The sequence below is a fragment of the Cicer arietinum genome, chromosome 6, assembly GCF_000331145.2.
Source record: "Cicer arietinum cultivar CDC Frontier isolate Library 1 chromosome 6, Cicar.CDCFrontier_v2.0, whole genome shotgun sequence".
NCBI lineage: Eukaryota > Viridiplantae > Streptophyta > Magnoliopsida > Fabales > Fabaceae > Cicer > Cicer arietinum.
The window spans coordinates 67606166-67628448 of record NC_021165.2 but is presented as its reverse complement, the minus strand read 5'-3'; the positions used below and the strand labels follow the sequence as shown (position 1 = coordinate 67628448).

The 22283-nt window shown below is 28.0% G+C and overlaps 3 protein-coding genes across 4 annotated transcripts; 1 reads left to right on the top strand and 2 right to left on the bottom strand.

Moving 5' to 3' along the window:
- Positions 1-1635: 1635 nt before the first annotated feature.
- LOC101508587 (uncharacterized) lies at positions 1636-5846 on the bottom strand. 2 transcript variants are annotated; one of them, XM_004507087.4, is made up of 3 exons: positions 5553-5846; positions 2306-4756; positions 1636-2211 (listed from the first exon to the last, which is right to left on the bottom strand). In XM_004507087.4, exons 2-3 carry the CDS (start codon positions 4631-4633, stop codon positions 1918-1920), a joined length of 2622 nt encoding a protein of 873 aa, XP_004507144.1. In that variant the 5' UTR covers positions 4634-4756; positions 5553-5846; the 3' UTR covers positions 1636-1917. The 2 variants fall into 2 exon arrangements, with proteins under 2 accessions (XP_004507144.1, XP_004507145.1); XM_004507088.4 differs by lacking the exon at positions 5553-5846 and adding an exon at positions 5071-5389.
- An 8706-nt stretch (positions 5847-14552) lies between these two features.
- Positions 14553-15367, top strand: LOC101509651 (18.1 kDa class I heat shock protein-like). The gene has a single exon (XM_004507091.4). The coding sequence runs from the start codon at positions 14689-14691 to the stop codon at positions 15157-15159; it is 471 nt and encodes a 156-aa protein (XP_004507148.1). The 5' UTR covers positions 14553-14688; the 3' UTR covers positions 15160-15367.
- Positions 15356-18225, bottom strand: LOC101509333 (UDP-glucose iridoid glucosyltransferase-like). The gene is made up of 2 exons (XM_004507090.4): positions 17690-18225; positions 15356-16373 (listed from the first exon to the last, which is right to left on the bottom strand). Exons 1-2 carry the CDS (start codon positions 18159-18161, stop codon positions 15508-15510), a joined length of 1338 nt encoding a protein of 445 aa, XP_004507147.1. The 5' UTR covers positions 18162-18225; the 3' UTR covers positions 15356-15507.
- Between the last annotated feature and the right edge of the window lie 4058 nt (positions 18226-22283).

Sequence of the window (22283 nt, the reverse complement as noted above, 5' to 3'; positions counted from 1 at the left end):
TCAAAATAAGTTATGATAAATATAGATCACAAACCAAAACCTTATGATACGTATCAAAATAATTGCAAGTTTTCTGTGACTGACATTTTTAATATAATTATTTTCCTAATATCTCATATCAGACACGGGATTATTCTCTGAGATTTCTTGGAGAAATATTCAACATCATTTTGAGAGAAAGACAACTATGGTCAACTTGAACTTTTTCATAAATCAAGCTTTGTTTAGAAGTTTAAAGGGGAGGAAAGTAGATAAAAACAATAAGAAAAAATTTCACTTTTTCTATAGTATTTTTATAGAAAATAATAAATAAATATTTATGATTAATATATTTTTAATATTGAAAATATTATAATAACATGAATTAGGGTTAAAAAAATTATTAAAATCTTCTAAAATCTTTCTCCAATATAATTTTTAATTTTCAAAATTAAAGAATTTTATATTATTAGAAAGAAAAAAAAATCAAAACCCTCCTTCCATCCAAATCCTCCATTCTTACTATTTCATCATTTATTTTTTCCTCTTAAACTCTCAAATACACCCCTTAATAATTATTTTCCCAGCTCTGATAGATCATTGGTCTTTTTAGCCACTAAGGCTAATGAATAATATGAGCTCTGAAAATTAGTTGAACACAATTTATAAATACATAAACATTATCTATAAGCTCTCCCAATCAGACTTACAATTATTTATGTCAATAAATAAATTTAAATAAGTCAATTCAAAGAGACTCATAATATATTTTAGATCCTCATATTGTATTTTAACTAAAACAAGTTTGTAGTCTCCCCATTTTTGAATCTGGAATTTTAGCCCCCTTCTTCCCAATTTGTTGGATTTTTTCTTACAACCCAGTTTTTGGCTGTTTTTTATAGGTCATATTCATTAAATATACAAAATTGCATTTAACAATGTATCAGTGTTGATTTGAACCATAAATAACGGGTTCAAAAAGATTTGATTTACATTTGACCAATGAAACTAAAAAAATATTGCAATAGGATTTTTAGTCCAATGTTTATGATCCAAATCATCAATGTCATGTTATCAAATGCAATTCAACATCATTAATAAAAATGACACATCACAAAAACTAAGTCGCAAACTAGGTAGTAGGGAATTTTTTTGAATCTTCTGCAACTAGTTTCTGGACTTAGAAATGAAAGGAATAAAATTTTATTTATTTGAAAATTGTGGACCAAAAAGTGCAACTAAACCCATAAAAAATTATTAGTTTCTATTCTGTACACCACAAGGTATCAAACAAATTACTCATTCCTTGTTCTTATGAGAACATCCAGTAGATAATTGAGACCAGATCCTGTCCACAAATAATTCCATATTAAAAAACTATTAGAATTAGGCTACTTAAACTACTGCATTGTGACATTTTTCTCACTGTTAGAAGCTGCTTCTGCCAAAATTTATCACCAAAGCATTATGATTACATTACTGTGCTGGTGTTTACACCAGAAAAAACACACCTTCCATGCAACTATTATTAGTTTGTTGACTAATCCAAAAACATTAGCCAATAATTAATTCACCATTAATAATTTGAGTTTGCAATTTCACATGTTGACGAAAATGCCACCCTAGATACTGAGATATTTTTTTACAGCTATAGAATACAGTTTACTCATACTATATTCACACTTCAATTGATTGATACATGAGAGTGCTTGTTTATCACATTGTGCATTTTTAATATGAATACTTGCTTCTGTTGAGAAAAAATAAACTTAAAAAGTACTAAGATCCTGCTAGGCTGCTACAATCTTATACTCTAGCTTGTTGCGATGATTTTCATGAACTTGCAAGGAATTTAACTATATATGTAGTACAGTAGGGATGAGTAACAGTGACAAATCCCTACGAGCAATCGATTCATGCCGTTTACACATGTTAATTTTAGAACCTACCAACAGGAGAAAGTGGTGGATAAGAAACATAACTTGCAGGAATATCTTCCAATTTACCAAAAGCCTTTAGTTTCTCAGTTTGCAATAATACTGTTTCCTTTGGATTTTTTCCTTCACTGGCGTTTTTTGATCCAGAAAGCTCACAAGGCATCTTGCTATCCACTAATGCAATACAAATTGCGAATGCTTGCAAAAGTGAGAGCGACGAATCAAAGGCTACGGAACACATTCCATTCTCAAAGGCGGTTAAGCTGAATGCTGGTCGAGGATCTTGTTCATTCCCCTGTGGTTAGCAAGACAAAAGATACACGAAAATTACTAACCGTAGGTAATCTATAATAATGTCTGCAAAATAAGTTTCATGAACCGAAAAGTACCTGAACAAAAAGATCAAATTGATAATCTGCAAAATAAGCTTTGGATGACATTGGTTTTCTACAGGCTTGATTTTCACTAGCAAGAATTTTAAGTTTGCAAGCTAAATCCCAACCACCACAGTCACATGATCCACCTGATTTCCAGCGCTCGAGCAGCGACGAAGGTCCACCTTTACTTGGAAGACTATGAACCCCACCCGGGAGCACAACCGTTGCACAAACAACTTCATGACTATCATTATCGAAACTGCTATGATGTTGCTTATTAATGAAACTGATAGCCTTAGGTATTTTGACAGAAATAGCAGCAAGCTCGTCATTTGGCTGATAGTCGGTGTCCTGAGCATCGTCTTGCCTGAGCTTTACAGAAAACAAAACAAACTCTTTCATGGTAGATGAGTCTACACAATTCTGGTTGGTTAAATCATAGTAGAGCGAATCAGAAGCCTTCATTTGAGCAACAGCATGGGGAACGTAATCAGGTCCTTTGCTTTTGCCTGCTTTACTCATCCAACTTCCATTCTTCTTCTTAACCTCGGTAAAGGCAAAAAAGGTATAGATACGGTTGCATTCATCTTTTCCTGAGCCACCTAAGTTCTTAACTTTGGCTGCAAGAATGTTGCCATCCGTTTGGTCGACAGCAAATGTGAAGACAGGCAGGCCATTCTTAACAGCAATTCTTAGAAGAGCTTGAGTCGTCGATGGAATGTGCTTCTCGTCCTTTGAAGAATCAATGGTCTTAATTGGGTTAAGAGTAGCCCTGTGGTCCCTTTCCACTTGTTTGTCTGGATGAAGAGTTGAAAATCTCCCATTAGCTGACCTACAATTCTTATTTATTAACAATGAGTCCTTCTGAGATGACTCCAAGGAGTGACTGAACCTAGCTGTCTTCGGTTTCAGCAATGGATCCAATAACCTCCTTAAAGGGCTTGACCTGCTTCTGCCAGCATCACCGGGTATACCATTCCCTGAAATGTTTGGGCTAGCATAGCCTCTCACACTTTCTGAATTAGATTTAACAGCTGCTGTAGACCTCTGATGCGGCACATCCTCGCCTTCTTTACAAGCAGAGCCTCTACTTGTATAGCCAACGCTGATGCTTAATCGACGAAAAGGTGAAGAGCTTCTTGACTTTTCTGATGTTACATTTTGGTCTAATTTATGGATAGGTTCATTTTCAGATGAAGTTTTGGCCATGGTTTGCTTCCTTTCCTCAACTTTTCTAGACTTGGAAGGGCTGATTTCCACTCTCACCGATAATGGTGATGAGGAAGTAGATTCCATCGATGAAAAAGTAGAAGCAGGAAGTTTGATACTTTCCATATCTGTGAAACTGCAGCGAGACCCTTTATGCTGAAAATTATTACAGCCAAGTTCATCTGGAAGGGTACCGGAATGTGAAATATCACAATTTATTTCCTTTTGACAGAAATCCTTAGGCTTTTCTGAAAAGCTCAATCGACTATAATTTTCTGACTTCTGCGCTAAGAATGTTCGTGTATGAGGAAATTGATAATGACTACTCTGAGGGCTGTCTCTCGGCAAACGATGAACAACTGGCTTGTTTTTCCTGAGCATACATTGCACGGCATTATCAATGTTTGGTTCATTCAAACTCTCTACTCTTTTTTCCATTCCACTGTCTCTAGTGCGCATTTCCACCTTAGCACATGATACTGCCTTGTGCCTTTGCTCATTTGGAATGGTGCCAATGTATCGATCCAAATACTTCCTGTCACATCCTTTCAGTTTGCTGTTAGGATGGTTCTGTGAAAGATGATCATCTGCTCTAACATGTCTGCTCTGTGTGTTAATAGTACTGACACTACCTCTAAAATCCGGACAATGTCCAATACTTCTTCTGGAGGATTTGACAGCTTGAGAGTTGTCTTGAATTGGAGACGCTGCAAAGTGTGATTTCAGTGACCGATGGAATGTCCTTTGATCTTTAGTAGAATGACCGGATAACTCATCAGCCGAAACAGAAGAGGAAGCATTACTACTAGAGGTTGAACTTCTGCTATTTCTATTTGATACATGTTTATGACTGTACTGCCATTGTTCTAGACGAGTCCAATCAAGAACACCGACGTTTAAAACTTTCTCGCGATTTTCTCTCCCCCTTTGTAAATAACCTGGCAAATTAGACATGTACTTAACCAACTCGTCTTCATAATCCCTTCCTTCACTCCCGTGCTTGTGGCGATTTCGGTCAGATTTTAAAGCACTGCCATCCCCACTTTTGTGAATTTCATGATGATGATCAGCATATGGCAAAGAAGACTTCCCCTTCCCCGACATTATCTCGTCATAAACCTTTCTACTCATGGTGATAGATGGTTTCCTGAGTTTTATTTCAGATCTGAAAACTATCCATCAATTTTCTTAACCAATCAACCACCTTGCAATCCAATACATACTAGTACTACAGCTTCTTTCTCTTCTGCACAACTGGATTATAATATAAAAAAATCAAAATCAAAACTTATAAAAACAAATATTTCAAGCTAAATGAATTATTGCTTGTTGTGAAAGAGAAATACAAAACCAACAAGTGATATCATACCAGCAGCAAATTAGATGTATCATATAGAACAGAATCAAACACATGAAAAGCAAAGTTCATTGAAAGGGACATAAAATTTATCAGCTAACAAAGCACAATAAGGCCTCAAAAAAAGATTCAACTTACAGCCCCAACTTTTTGCATAAGTCTAAATTAAACGGTAAAGGTTGTGGGGTCACTATTTACATCAAAACATTACCTTTAATATGATATACCACCACGTGACTGAAGGTGACTTAGCAAGATGAGAAAAACCAGAAAAAATTGTTCTTCACAATGATGACCAAAATAAAATGCACATTAGGTAAGTCTAATTCTAATAATAATATGTTGGAAATGGAAACTAACACGCAAGTCACAACCAAGAGGTAGTAGTGTGGTCCATGTAAATAACACAAACCCATTTCAAATTTCAAAATAGAAAAAAAAAGATAAGGTACAGACACGAGACAAAGATTTCCAGCTATTTCATTATAATTTCAAAATCAAATTATTGAATTGTTTCCAACTTGCAAGGAAATAAAAGATAAAAATTGCACATGCCAAGAAAAAAACAGCTTCAAAAAAATAAAAATTAATTTTGTTATGTCTCGGTTACTAAACTACAATAATTGAAGTGATTAAATTTCTGGGTCTAAGTAACAAGAACACAAAGTAGAATGAAATAAAGATTATGCATACCAGATAAAAAATGCAGAGAAGGTGGGTGTCGGTGGTGTAAAAGAGTGTGGCAATTTGGGGAGAAAGAGGATGGAAGATAAAAAATGTTGTGTATATAGGAAAGGGTAAAATGTTTATGAGTTTTGAGACCTCAAAAAGTGTTTGAGGATCAGAGAATATCACCTGAAACAAGACATCTACCTATAAACCGCGTACACACACCTATACTATGTTTGGGAAGAGAGGTTAGTGATTTGTTTTTCACTTTTTTTGTTTGTGGGTGCGTGCCACTGCAACTACTACTAGCTACTAACTAGTTGTAAAACTTCTTTACTCACTTTTCAACTTTCTATGTCATTTAATAACGATAAATAACACTATGCTCCTATGATTATGAATAAAAAGAAAAATTATTTTATTTAATTATTCGTGTATTTTTTATTATTATTATTAATTTAAAGTATAATAATATTTTAAAAGTTTTTTATATAATAATCATTGAAGAGTGAGTAATGTAAATAAAATAATTAAAATTTATAAATGATATTTATTTTAAATTAAATTTACGGTCACTGTAAAAATAAATTTGTAGCCAGAGATCACAAATATAAATCTTAATGAATCCAAAGGCTAATTTTTAAAATGGAGGCTAATTTGTGGTATTTGTCAGAAAAATTAATTGTACTCTCACTACTTTTTTCACTACTTTTTTCTGTAAAAGATTTGATAGTGGAAATTCAACCAAAAATTAATAAAAATAATTTGTTAAAATGACTATTTTTTATTTTGGCACAAAAATAACTATTTTTTTTTTAATATGTATAAAAAACTTGGCTAAATTACATTTGTGGTCCTTTAACTTAATCTCAGGTAACGTTTTAGTCCTTTATCTTTTTTTTTTCCGACTTGGTCCTTTATTTTAATTTTAAGTGACAATTTGATATTTTATGTTTTAAAATTTCAACAATGTTATCCTTTTTTATATAAAAATTCAAAAAAAAAAAAAATTCAATCAAAACTCATAAAATTAATTATATTCTTCAATATAATACAAATTTTATCAAATTCGTAACGCAAATCTTCAAATAAACTCATATTTTCATACTTTATTTGATATTGTTAGGAATAAAGGACTAAATCGGAAAAAAATAAATAAATAAATAACTAAAACGTTACCTAAGATTAAATTAAAGGACCACAAATCTAATTTAGCCAAAAAAACTTTAATCAGTATTTATTTTGTAAAGGAGAGCAATGCAAATGTAAGTCTATCGTTTCGAAATTATTTTGTAAGGAAGGGAGCAAATCAAATGTAAGTCTCTCTTTTCAAAATAACATGGGATTGATGCTCACGTGGAAAAATTAAGTCCTAGTTAGAAGATCAATGATTTTAGAGTTGGTTTGAAAGTTAAATTTTGAAGGAAAGATATTTAAAAGATAAAGTCTATATTTTATTATATATTTAAAAAATTGAAAAATTAAAAACTAAATAATCATGTAACATCTCAATCTTATTTAATTAGTTTAAAAAAACTTTAATAATTGTTTTATTTTTTATAGAAAAAAAAAAAAAAAAAAACCTCCCCCACCGGCCATTTCCCTTTCAAAATTGGAACTCCCGAATATAAAATAACTCTTGATGAATCCAAAGGCTAACACATTCAGGGGAAATAATTAAACAGCGATCTAGTGACATCACGCAGAGATAGAAACGGTGATCATAAATGTAAGAGATAATGTGTGATCCCAGGCCCCACGTGAAGCATTATTTTATTGTCTTTTAGCTTTGATTCTCTTCCGGATAGAAAGTGCGTCGATTAAAAATTTAAAAATAGTGGACCCGTCCGTCAACGGGACTGAGTAGGTGGGCTTGACGTGGACCCACTTTTAAGTCCTCTCCCACTATCGTCTGGGCCACTATTGGGCTCGAGCTGGGCTACGAGAGAAATTGTCATTTTCTGCTGTGGTTCATAGATGTACTATTAACCACTTTTAATATTTTATTAATTATTTTTAAATATATATTTCATTTATTATTATACAACATTAACTATTTTAAAATATTTTTTTAATCACTAAATCTTAATACTTTAAAGTGTCTTATATATATTTGAAATTACATTAAATTTGACGAAATTAAGTAACATCATAAGTCTTCCAAAATATACACTAGGATTTGTGCTTTTGGTGAGAGAGTGAAAAGTGAAATTATCTTCTAAATCTAACTATCGTTAAAGAAAGGGAATCAATTTCTCCTTTATAGACCACGCTTGAGATCAAAAGTTGTTGGCACAAAAGAGCACAAAACTAAAAGTGAATAGAAGAATGTTCAACACCACTCTTGCACAATATGCATGTGTCTCCCTTTCTATGGCTCAAAGGCCACTTAAACTGTCCATATTTTAGGGTGTAAAATATCTGTATTATATCACTTTCCGCCGTATACTAGCCATAACATGGTAGAGAAGATAATAAAGAAACATATGAGTGATTCTTGTGAAAAAAATAAAAAAGGGGGTGATTAAGATTGGACCATTAATTAATTTGTCAAAAACGAATATTGAACCATTAATTATAGGATGAATAATAGATGATGGTTGAAAGCCAGACATCATCATTACGAATAGATCTAAAACTCTAATGATGCTACTGCATATCGCTTAATTAAATCAATTTTTTTATAAAGAAGTAGATTTATAAATTAATATATTTTAGTACCATTAAATTAGTTGATTTATTATTGAAGGATATGACTTTAATAAATCAATGTAATTAAATTATAAATTTAACACCATTAAATTTTTTTAAGATTTGCACTTTGAATTTTTTTTTAATTAGTTATGATCTTTAATTAAATTTTTAGTTACAGAAATAATTTATGTAATTATTTAAAATTAAAATTAATAAACAAATATATCAATATTATTGATTTAATCAATTTTTAATATGCAACATATAAATACTAACATCAATAATAAATTAGTAAGAAATAATTTAAAATTTTGATAGTACACATAGATTAATAAATTTATTTATTTATAATACTATAGAATAATATAAGACCATGCCCGCATGTGTTGCACACCAAATTTTTATTTTGTTGTACAACGTTGAACACCAACTCTATCGCGCATAATATGATTGATCAAAGAATCATATAAAATAGTTCCTCTGATGCTGACATTTTTTTTAAAATGGAGATTTATTAAAATCACCCTATTGATGATTTTATAATTATTTATAAAAAAAATTTAAACTTTATTACTTAAAGTTAATAAGATAAACTATTTTTTAAAATAACAAAGTTAGACTATTACTAATCAACGGAATTAGTTTAAATGATTAAAAAAATTAATTAAAAATAAATTATTAGAAAAAATCTAAATTATAATTATGGATCATATTTTACTCATTTTTCGTTAAAATTCTAAATTACTCAAGCTCTAGTCTCATGCGGTTAAAAAAATTAGACTATTACAACTGAATTGTTATGGACAATTTTATTATCACTTTACATTCCTATCTAGCACAATTTTACATGAAAGGGTCTCTTCGTAAAAGGTTGTTGAATCTCAATACAAGTCAAAAAGGAACAGCTTGGTTATATATATATCTTAATCTTCAAAATCAATTTGCTATGCAAGTGTGTGACTATTTAACTAATTCAAACAATGAAATTTTATAAGTTAATTTACCTCAAAAGACATCTTCCCGAATTAAAATAAGATGCCGTTAATTTTTTATGTCTATAAAATCATATAATTTTTTAATAATATGAGAAATCGACTAATGTTATGATAGATAAAATTTAAATTTTATTATAATGTAGTAACATTTAACTTTTTTCAAACATTAATTCAATTTAATTTAATGAACCATACGATACCAAAACCATAGGAATGATTGTTTTGGGTTAAAATACCTCTTATATATACACCTTTTAAGCCTTAATAATATTATTTCGTATAAAAAAAGAAATAATTTATTCTTACTTTAATTATTGTTTTTAATAATTAATTTGAACTGAATCAAAAATGATGACAGACTTTGTTAGACTAATTGAAATCCGTCTAGGAAGTAGCCCTGCAAACACTCCACCGACGCAAGTAAATATTGATTTATGGAGAGTAAGATGCATTGAGATGAAAAAATGTTTGTACCTTCTTTATTGACAAAGCATTGTTTATGGAATCCAATAGATATGACACAATATAAGTGGTAATTTGTAATGTCTTGAGTCCAATTATTGATAGCATATTAGTACAATGATTCATATGCGAATTTTCTCAGGAAAAGAGCGAGGTCTTCATCTTTGATACGACTATGGAAAACAATAATTCTACATAATGGTAACGATCATGGAATTAAAACCGGAGAACCATTATGAATAAGCTTTTGGCTTTTTTTATAGGAGAATAAGCTTTTGGCTATATGTTGGCCATGTATAATCGACTTTTGAGTGGTGGAGTTTCTTTTTTCTTTTGATACCATCATATAACCACGTGTTCCTTAAAAAAATAATCATGTAACCACTGTGCTATTTTATCAAATAGAAAGAATTTTCTAATATTCATTTTGAGATTGAAGAAACAACTATTTTGCTCTCTTATATGTGAGATATTGTGACAATAATCATTAGATAAATCAAAATTACAAAAGTATATACAAATACATTTTTTGTTAGTCAATTTTTAATTTTTAAATATGTTTTTAATTATTTAATTTAATAATTAATTGTGTTTTTTTATCAATCTATTTTATACTATTTTTTAATAAAAGAGAGATTGAAAATATATTTACAATTTCAATACATTAACATTGGGGAGCTGTGACTTAATCTATAATAATGCATGAATTAAAGTTGAGTCTTATCATTACTTGAATGAATGAATCAAAGCATACATAACTATTCAAATTCTCAAGAAACAAACAATATAATTTCAATAAATATCACTTCAATTAAACCAGGGCACAGTTTAAATGCAATTATAACATGTACATGAATCCAACATTAATCCACGTTTTACAATATCATCAATGCATGTGCATCCATATTAGTGTGGTTGCAAATTTTCTAAAGTAATAATCCGCCTAACTTAAGTAGTTAATGACTAGAAATCAATCAAAGATGTCTTCATTAACCAATGTTGCGTGCGTTAATGATGGGCAACTGTGTATTAATCAATACATGAATCAAAGTTGAGTTTCATAATTACTCGCATAAATCAAGACATATATGACTCTGAAATTTCTCAAAAAATAAACCATGGATATTTAATTTCTACCACTCAAGTTAAAGCCTTAAAGGATCTAGAGCCCTTCCTTCAATAATTCATCATGCAATCTCTCCTTCCACAACCTCAATTGTTGGATTTAACTAGAGCTGTCAAAAAAGCCCTCAACTACAAGGTCCCTTTACATTTTTTGTTTTATTATTAGACCCCCTATCAAAATAATCTTTTAAGAGGCCCTTAATTTCGGCCCATTATTTAATGGGGCCTAAGGAAGGGGGCTCTAAGGGCCCATAGGCCCCCAATTTTTTGTTAATTTTAAAATATTTTTCTTGGAAAAAAAATTTATTAAAAAAAAAGTGAAAATTTTTTATCGAAAAAAAATCGAACATTTTTATTCCAAAAAAAGTCGAACATTTTTTATCGAAAAAAATTGGAAATTTTTTATCGAAAAAAATCGGACATTTTTTATCGAAAAAAATCGGACATTTTTTATCGAAAAAAATCGGAAATTTTTTATCGAAAAAAAATTGGACATCTTTTATGAAAAAAAATCGGAAACTTTTTATCGAAAAAAATCAAAAAATTTTTATCGAAAAAAGTCAGAAATTTTTATCGGAAATTTTTATCGAAAGAAAATCAGAAATTTTTATCGAAAAAAATCAGAACATTTTATAGAAAAAAAAATTATCGGTGAAAAAATTGAAAAACTTTATTTCTCAAAAAAGAAAATTGATTCTTTTTTAAAAAAAGTGAGTCTAGGGGCCTCCTAAGCCCACAAATTTTTAGGGGGCTTTTAATTTATGGGGCATTGTTTTTTGGGGCCTTTTAAATTATTAATTTTTTTGGCCCCTTCACAATGTGGGCTGGGGCCAATAATTAGGGGGCTTGTCAAATTAACAGCTCTAGATTTAACCAACGGTTAAGAAACAAAGAGTAAAATAAAATAAAAAATTAATATTAAACTAAAATTAAGGTGCACCATATTGAAATTTATCTGCACTCGTTGTTTTTTCAATATCGTTCTCTCATTTTTCATCCGACATCGAGCATCATGGAAACAAAATAAAATCATAGTTAATATTTGCTACACAATAGAAACAAACTCTTCTCTTCTTGTTTGCATATTATTTCATTTTCATCTTCTGTTAAGAATTATGATGAAACCCAATAAAGAGAGAAATAATTAAAAAGATAAATAAATTTTAAAATTATTATTTTAAAAAAATGTTATATAATTAGAGTATTATGCACTTTTATATAGTGCTATTAATGTAATTAACCTAAAAAATTTCACTTAAGTATAAGTATTTTTAACTACCTCTAATAGTCTCCTGCAAGTTGAAAGTATGTAACAACATTTCTAACTTTGGAAGAACAATACAAGAAACATAAAAATATAATGAAACTAATGAAATAAAATTATAAGAAAAAGAATACAAGTCGTAATCATATCAGCTAAACGACAAAATTCATATAGAAAGTGGTAGAGGTCGAGGTGCATAACTTTTGTCGAAGTCTTCTGTCTACTTTGGGCTAACTTAAAAATCTCTCAGTGTCTCCACGACACTCACTCCAATATAGAATCAAGAACGCCAATTAACCATAATATGATGGAAGCAAAAAGAGAATGAAAAATGTCTAATACCATAGGATAAAAGAACAAAGAAAATAATAATTGTTTTACTACCATATGGTAGAAGCACACAGAAAAGCTAACAATGACTAAAAAAAATGAAATTATAGTGAAATATATTACTAAAGGAGAATGACTAATCAACAATAAAACTTTCAAATAATCATATCATAAATCACAAAACATCTTCAATCTTAAATCTACAAATATTATACAATCAAATTGAAAAATAATGAAGAATCACAAACATGGATTCAAAATGAGGAATAAAGGATAAAAACAATTTGAAATAAGAATATAGCGAAATAATTATTATTGCTCGAATACCATGTTAAGAATCATTATTGAGTCCAAGAAAGAGATAAATATAACTTGAAAGAATCATTTTGAAGAATTGTTATACAATTATAGTATGATGCACTTTTATATAGTGCTATTAATGTAAATAAACTAACAAATGCCACCTAATTATAAGTATTTTTAACTACCTCTAATATCTTGTTTTGAAGTTTTATTATCATAACAATAAATTAAAAATTAGAGGAATTATTTATTCAAAACTCCAACAAATTTTTTGGAATAGAAGGACTTTTTATTCAAGAAAGAACATGATTGAAAGTTAAAGGTAAATCTTTTACATGATAGAACTCAAGTAAATTAGTAAACCCATAACCCTTTTTACAACCATTGACCCAATTTTACAATACAATATGTGCTTCAACCTATTGCAATTCGACCTTTTTAATTTCTGATTCAATAACTTACAATAAGATCAATCTTGCACTAATACCAAATTATTGTGAAAAAAATAGATATGCACACAACCATGCTATCAGATTTGTTCACATTCTCAATGCACACATAACCATTAATGTGTTTGCATATTTCTTAGAGCAAGTAATTTGCATAACTTGAGATATTTTACTCATGTATTTAATTGTTAGACATCTATTTGAGATTTAATAGGTGAGTTCCCTAATAGATTTTTCATTTTTTTTTCTTTTAAAAAAAAATTGAAGAAAAAAACTTTAAAAACCAACCTATTTAATTGCTCGGACTAACATTGTTTAGTTAACCCAAATTCTATGGGCTTGCTAGTTTGATCCAATAACATACTCCGGAGTTTTAAATTTTCAATGGGTGGCCCGTTATACTAATCTCAATAACGTCAATTTAAAAATTAAATCTATTAAATTTATGAAATAACAAATTAATTTAAGATTTAATGACCGTATAATGTTGGTATAAAATATTTTACATCAAATATTTCTATTCACTGTCGGCAAAAAGTTAATTTACATAAGGCCTATTTTTTTCCTCTTTAATTTATTAAATTAAAATACCAATCAATATAATCTTTAAATCAAACTATTTTTTTAATAATAATATATTATAATCAATAGAATACATACATACTATGTTAGGGCATCAAAACAAGTATATCAACCTATACATCTTGAAAAAAATGCATAAAATTAATTCATTAGAAAATCAAGTATAAAAAATCATCTTTATTATATAATTTAATTAATAAATACTAATATTATTAAATTAAATGTCTTGTCTCGACTTCAATTTAAAATTCAAACTTCACAATTACGTGAATACAATGCTGTGAATACGTTGAAATTTAATGAAAAAAAATCATTTTTACCTTAAACAAAATAGAAACAATATTAATTACAATAAAAGAAGAAAAAAAACCAACTATTATTTCTTACTCCACCAAATAAAATAGGCTAAATTACATCTGTGGTCCTTTAACTTAATTTCAGGTAACGTTTTAGTTCTTTATCTTTTTTTTTTTTTTTCCGATTTAGTCTTTTATTCCTAAAAATATCAAATAAAGTATGAAAATATGAGTTTATTTGAAGATTTATATTACGAATTTGATGAAATTTGTATTATATTGAAGAATATAATTAATTTTATGAGTTTTGATTGAATTTTTTTTTGAATTTTTGTATAAAAAAGGATATCATTGTTAAAATTTTAAAATATAAAATATCAAATTGTCACTTAAAATTAAAATAAAAGACCAAGTCGAAAAAAAAAGAAAGATAAAGGACTAAAACGTTACCTGAAATTAAGTTAAAGGACCACGAATGTAATTTAGCCAATAAAATACTATTGTCTCATTGAGTATTTTTATCTTTGGGGTTTGAAATAGGATAGACAATTTATTTATTCTATTTGGGTCTCCAAGTTTCTGGAACATTCAAGTAAAGGGATGTGTTAATTCATAAGCTCCTTCCAGAGTGAGTGTTACTACATACCAATCTTTCCAACTATGTCGATAGTACCCATCAACGCCGTTCAAAACCGTAATAATCGCAACCGTTCCAACTCCTCATGGGATCCAAATTCCCTCTCTCTATGGGACCCATTCATCGATTTTCACTTTCCTCTCCTTTCTCCCATCCCCAATTTCTTCCCTCAATTCGCTTCTGGATCATCATCATCCCTAAACACTCGTCTCGATTGGAGACACACACCGACAGCACACGTGTGGAGGATTGTGCTTCCTGGCTTCGCCAACGAAGATGTGTTTGTCGAACTCCAAGATGAGAGGATGCTGCAGGTTAGCGTTGAGAGTGGCGATTTCATGACCAGGTTTAAGATCCCTCATGATGGAAACCTTCAACACCTTAAAGCTGATATTGTTAATGGTGTTCTTGTTGTTACTGTTCCCAAGGTTCAACAAATCTCTGCTTCTTCTGGTAGGAACATCAGAGTCGTTGAAATTGAAGGCACCGATTGAGTCAGAAACACTCATTCTCTCTCTTCACTTTGTTTCCTTTAATTGAAATTTACAGTAAACTGAAAATGTGTCTCTTTATTTCCTAATCATATCATAATATGTATATGTATGTATCTACTATGTGGCATGTAAGTGTGTTATTGTATTTGTAATGTGCTATCATGATCTATGTTATGGCAGTTATGCAATGAAAGCATATGTTAATCTATATTTTTTCATAAAAGAAATTAAAGTAATAAACATTAGTGACCTCCATAACCACAAAACAATCCAAAGTTATTTTTCTCTATAAAAACATTGTCAATTAACTCTACAAGTATAACTTATTTTGTCCTTTTAGTTGTGAAATCAGATATTTACTGATAAGATGCACTTAACCAATCCATTTAATGAATCAGATGAAGAACCAGTCACAGCCTGCCCAATCACATGCTTCAATTTCATTGCTCTTTGTCTCATTTCCTCCCCTTCTTGATCCACCATAAGTCTTCTTACCACCCTTTCAATCTCATCCTTTTCTATCACATTACACCACTCCAAACCCACCTTCCAAACATGGCTCAACAATCTTGCATTTACTCTCTGATCACCAAAATAAGGTTGACAAATAATTGGCACTCCTTCACACAAACTCTCCAATGTTGAATTCCACCCACAATGACTCCAAAACCCTCCAACAGCTTCATGTGCCAAAACCTCATTTTGAGGTGCCCATTTCACAACACAACCCCTCGCTGCCATACCTTCTTTAACATCTTCCGACAGTGATTCCGACCATGCCGAAACGTCGTTGACTGTCTCGGGTCGAATAACCCAAAGAAATTTTTGTCTGCTGTTTGATAAACCACCAGCAACTTCTGTTAGCTCTTTCTCTTCCCAACTAGCTATGCTTCCTAAACTTACATACAACACAGAATTTCTTGCTTGGTTGTTAAGCCATGAGATGCAGTTATGACTTTCTTGCAGAGTTTTGTTACTATTATTGTTGGGATCATTGGCAATCATGTGTAGAGGGCCTATAGGGAAGAGGCTAATTTTGTACAGGTGTTGGAGCTGATTTAATGATGAATCTTCTAAGCTAACACCTAAAGGTGTTATTGAAAGTGTTTTAGTTATGTTCTGTAGAAAATCATCTGGATTTGTTGAATTGAAAATAGGTAGATCTTTGAATCGCAGTAAATTCAGTTCTGGCACCAAGTCACACGACTTTGAATCTGTCATGCAGCTACTATAATTAGTCATTTGGTTAATAAAATAAACATCATAAAATTCAAATAATTATGTCTACGACTCAGACAAAAGGAACAACAACTTTAGTTTTTTAATTTTGTATTATTATACAGTGCGTAGAATTACAAAATATCAAATTGTGTTTAAATACGAGGTTCTAATTACAAACTCCCAAACGATTGTCTATTTAATAGCGAATATAAACCATACTCACATAAACTATAAGGTGTATGTATCGGAGGAAGATCTCTCAAATTAAATATTTTTTAATTTTCTTTATTTTTTTTTTAATTTTTTATTTATTTTTATTTGAATTCAACGTTTATATCATATAATTTATATTTAAAATTATTTATTATGTTATTGAAATATATCAAAATTAGTATTTTATATATTTTTATTTAATAACGTTAATTTTCATAAGTTTCATAAACATATCAAATGATTTTAAATTTGTGTAAAATTTTAGATTGTATGATTTATGTGATATAAAATTTTAATTCAATAAAAAAATTTGAAAAAGTAAAACAAAATTAAAAAATAGAAAGAATTGAGAAGTTAAATGTGGAAAGGATTCAAACTCAGGGAGCTTGTATCTGGATATATTTTGCTGCTTTTTTTTCTCAATATTTTTGTTTACGTCAAATAAATATGTTACTTCTTTTAGTCTTTGTATATAAAAAGAATACTAGCCTTTCGTTGAACAATCGCTTGTGTGTACTAGAATGGATCCTCTGAAATGATAAGAGTTGTGTAAAATTTTGATATCTACTTTTTCTAGTTGAACATTAATTAGGTAGGGTCTTCTCAAAGTTTTTGAATTACTATATTTTTCAAAAGATAGATACAGTATTTTTAGTGAAAATTTCCGTAAGATATTTTCAAGTAACCGCGTGTATATCCATTTTACAATATCAACCAATAAATTATTAATTTTATTTTTTCTATTACGTCAACTATTTATTACTCTTCTTCCAAAAAAAACTAATTACATTTTTTTCTTTCAATTCTTATGGCCACTTTTTCCAAAATGATTTATAAATGAAGTTAATGAAGGATAATTTTAGAAAGTAAGTCAATTTGTTTTTTTCAAAATCAATACATTTTTATTAATTTGTGACATTTACTAAAATAATTTATATTATGAGAGAGATGGAATAAATTTAAAACTTTCATTATAGGCATGATTCGCATGCATGAATTAAGCATATGAACAAAAATTGAGCAATTTAAAATTGGCAAAGAAATAACTTGAAGCTAGCTATAATTTATCAAAACAAAAAGTGTGAATTTACAGTACCTTGCAAGGGAAGGTAACCTTTACTTTGTAGCTCAGCACACGCATGATAAGTGAGTAAATTTGTAGCACTAGTGGTTCGGAAGACTATGCTAGGTAGCTTTAATTCCTTTGCCAAAGAATCAATAAAGTACAACAATCCATCATAGATAATGCAAACAATCTTTTCATGGGTTAGTTTTGTAATCTCATGAATTAATAACTCCTTAAGTGATGACACACACTTTGTATTTAGAGTTGAAGTAATATCTATAAAATTTTTGGAAGATATTTGGGTATTAGATAAAGCATCAAAGAAGGGTATAAAATTAAAGTTAGGGTAATTAGAAGGGTCGGGGGAATTGAAATGGGTATGTGCTATGGTGATGGAGAAGCCTTTTGAATGAAGGATAGTGGCAAGTTGAAGCATAGGAGTTATGTGGCCTTGAAAAGGAGGTGGTATTAGAACCAAACGGTGCCTAATTTGACTTTCCATCAATTTAATCTATCTAGTACTATTTGTTTGGTAGAGATTTGTGCTACATGGGTGAGTGTTAACTAAGTGGTAGGGCCTCCTTAAATAAATTTCTCTCTTTCCTCATCCATGATGTGTATATCCATTTATATTAATTGGACGGTTACATGGAATAAATGGATAATACAAAAGTAGCTTTTTTTATTATATTTTATTTTCTTCATGCTTTTTTGTTCCAAAAATTATCCAGGTTTGAAAATATACATGAATAGTTTATATGGTATATTTATAAATTAAAGGATAAAAATCAACAAAAATAAATAAATTGAAGGGTTTTTGATATATTTATTTTCTAAATCAATGAATTAATGAATATTTTTATAAATTAAAGAGTTATTTATCGATTTTTGTATTTTGTGAAAGATTATTTTATTATTTATAAATATTGTACTAATTTTTTATATTATATCGTAAAATATATTTAATATTTACTATTATAATAAAATAAAATAAAATAAAATTCAGAAACAAATTAAAATAAATTTGATTAACTTTTGATAAATAATTATTAATTATTATAAATGTTATATAATAAAAAGGAATTAAAAAAATTATTTAATTATTAATTTAATGATTAAATGTATATATACACGTCAAATTGTTGTAGATCATTTTTCATATATGAGAACAATGAAGTTTCAAGCTCAACAAATGAAAAAATAACGACATTATCTTTTAATGGGTTTCATAAGATAATGCACTAAGAGTATTAACTAAGGAATCAATAATAATAAGTTTTGTCTTGAAAATACAAATTTGTCAAAACAACAAATACTACATTTTTATTAAAATAAATCTTTATTAATTGCTTAAGTAATGCTCTAAATGCACGGATTATCATTCTAATTTTCCAATAAATATGTAATAATGTAATGCCATTAAGAAACTACCGTCACATTAATGGAATTAAGAGTATTACAGGGATACATATAGAGGGTTTGTCAACGTACGTCCATATATTTTCTTATTCCCTTGAAAGAATAAGTTAGTAAATTAGTGGTTATATAATATATATATTAAATAAGTGATATACACTAGCAATTCTTATATGCACCTGCTAGAATATATTACTCATTTTCTTTTTGAAGTGTTACATTATCACACTCATAAAAATAATTCGTTTTTTAAAGTTTTATTTATTCATCATGTAAAATATTAAAAAAAAAATATTTATAAAATAAAAAATATTTTTTATAAATTAAAGATAATTTATAAAAATAATGTTTATTTTGTTCTAAAATAATTATCATATTTGTAAAAATTATTTATCTCAAAATAATTGTTATTTTTTATTTTCAATATAAATTTAACTATTTTATTTCAATTGTACTATCTAATTAATCTTGTTTCCATTACTCCCAAATTAACATTCTCTACTTTGTATTTATAACAATGAAAATAAATTAATAATTAATATGGATAATTTGGTAAAATTATCTTTTAATTTTTTTTTATATGTGTAAAATAATCAACTCCGACAATAGCTTTAAGACATAAAGAATATTTATTTTGTAGTATAACTTCATCTCTTTTTGTAACTTATTTTTAACTTTGAATTTTTTTAATAAATAAATTAATTTAATATTCAATAAGGTGGATACATATGAACTCATTTGTATATTGTCACATCAATAGACTTAAAGTCATGTCATATAAAAACATAACACCTTACAATTTTTAGGACAAATATATCTTAACTAAGACCAAAACTGTAAAAAGTGTGATACATTAAGGATCATAAAAGTTTGGTTTTTAAAAAAGTAAATATTATCAAGAGTCTCATAAAATACGGGACCAAATATATATATATATATAAACGAGAGAAATTTTATAATGAAAATGTGAGAGAATTAAATATTGATCATATATCATACATGGATGATAAATATTAGAAAAAAAATTTATGTGATTTTTTTTAAGCGATCATATATCTTATAAATAATTCTTAATTATGATCATTTATATATTGTATAGACAATATTTAACATTATCTCATATATATATATAAAGCTTAATTATAATCATCTATATATGATTGTACGAGAAAGAAAAATCATGACTTTCTTTTAAAACAATATTTTTCTTATAGTATGAGAAAAATAAATAAATAAAAATTAAAAAAAGATAAACCATTTCTGCTATTGATATTAAAAACAACCTTAATACTTCATTAATATTGTAATAAATAATAAAGGATACACTTCATTGATAATAAAGGATATACAATTATAAACAACACCAATAATTTATTAATATTATAGAAATACATATAAAATGAGACAATTGTTTTATAGATAGAATGACATATATTGTAGGATGGAGAAAATATGTATTTTTAAATCTACTAGATGGTTTTGTCCTAAAAAAAAAATACTAGACGATGTCATCATATATCATTGATCAATATAGATCGATTATTTTTTGTTTTTTAGATTCGGATAAATTTTTTTATTGAAAGTAATTTTATTTGAGATATTTTAGACATTAAATGTATATACATTTCTTATTTAGTGTGTTACTTTTATTTGAGATATTTTAGACATTAAATGTATATACATTTCTTATTTAGTGTGGATTCAAATCCAAATTTCGTAATGTGAGAGTCTAGTAGACTCAACCTCTTTTTAATTAGTGTGTATTAACTATTTTGATTGCAATATATTCAAATTATTTTATGAATTCAATTTTTTTATTCAAATTCTTTTTCCTTCAAAATTATCTTTCAATTGTTAAGAAATAGAAGTGTTTTGTGTTTTAATTTTTTCATTTAATTAGGACATTCTTGTGAAAATATTTAAACAGTCTCTTACACATATGGACAAGAAAAATTTAAAAGAGGTTCTTATACGTATAGAGATAGAAGTAGTACTACCATTGTCATGCTATGATTCTATGAACAACAATTTTGATCATTTGATACATATATTAAATAAAAGTATAAAAAAATTGCTCCAAACTAAAATATAAATAAAAGACCAACTCGGAAAAAAAAAATTAAAATTTAAAATTAAATTAAGGAAAAAAACTGAAGATAAAAGACTTATTTCTTTTTAGAATTTATTTTAATTGATCGGACATAATCGAGATACTACAATGATTTTGGTTTGTAATAGTACATGAATTATTATTGTTTGACATTTATTATAACCATTTCTATTTACCAATATCATGATCAAACAATTTGTAAATATTCATGTAAAACAATAAAGAAATAAATAAATTGTTATAATTTTGCAATAAATAAATGCTCGAATATAACTTTTTGATCAAATTAATACAAAATGAAAGTGACAACAAAATAAATAAATAAATAAAATGATATAAACTGAAAAATAATGATAAGAAAGAAGAAAAGAAGCAAAATGCTCAAAAAGAGAAAGGCATGTGCAAAAACACAAAAAGATGGAAAGAAAATACCTCCAATACCATTTCATGTAGCTACTATTGGATATTCGTCCATGATCAACATATGAAAGCAAAGGTAAAAAACAATCAATGTATTATAAATAATTAAAATGAATGAAAAAAATCAGTGAAGTATAATATAGTCAAAAATCAGTAAATTAAAAAATGTTTCCAAATATGAATCTAAGTTAAATTAAAAAAAAATAAAAAATAAATGGTTTTTACGTATCCTTGCTAAAATAGCAATTAAAAAAACTTAGATAGCAAATATAAAAAAATTTAATTGAACTAGAAAAAAAAAACAAAATATAATTGATATATGAAGTAAAAAAAGTAAATTCTAATTTATTCATAGCTAAAAACCAAATTAAAATAAAAATATTGAAAAAAAAATTATAATATAAATTTACGGTTTAACACATAAAAAAGGAAGATAAATTGACTATGTACAAGTATATCGAATCGTTTATATTTAACTTGCACATTGTGCTTAACATTGTGCTTCTTTTCTAAGGATTAGTTGAAAATCATGGTTGAACATAAATAATTAAAAAAAAATTAAAATAATTATGTGAAGAATTATTATATAGTAGTAATTAATCTAAAAATTTCATCTAACCATAAGTATCTTTTAACTGTATCTAACCGCTTCACAAGTTGGAAGTGTTTACCAACGTT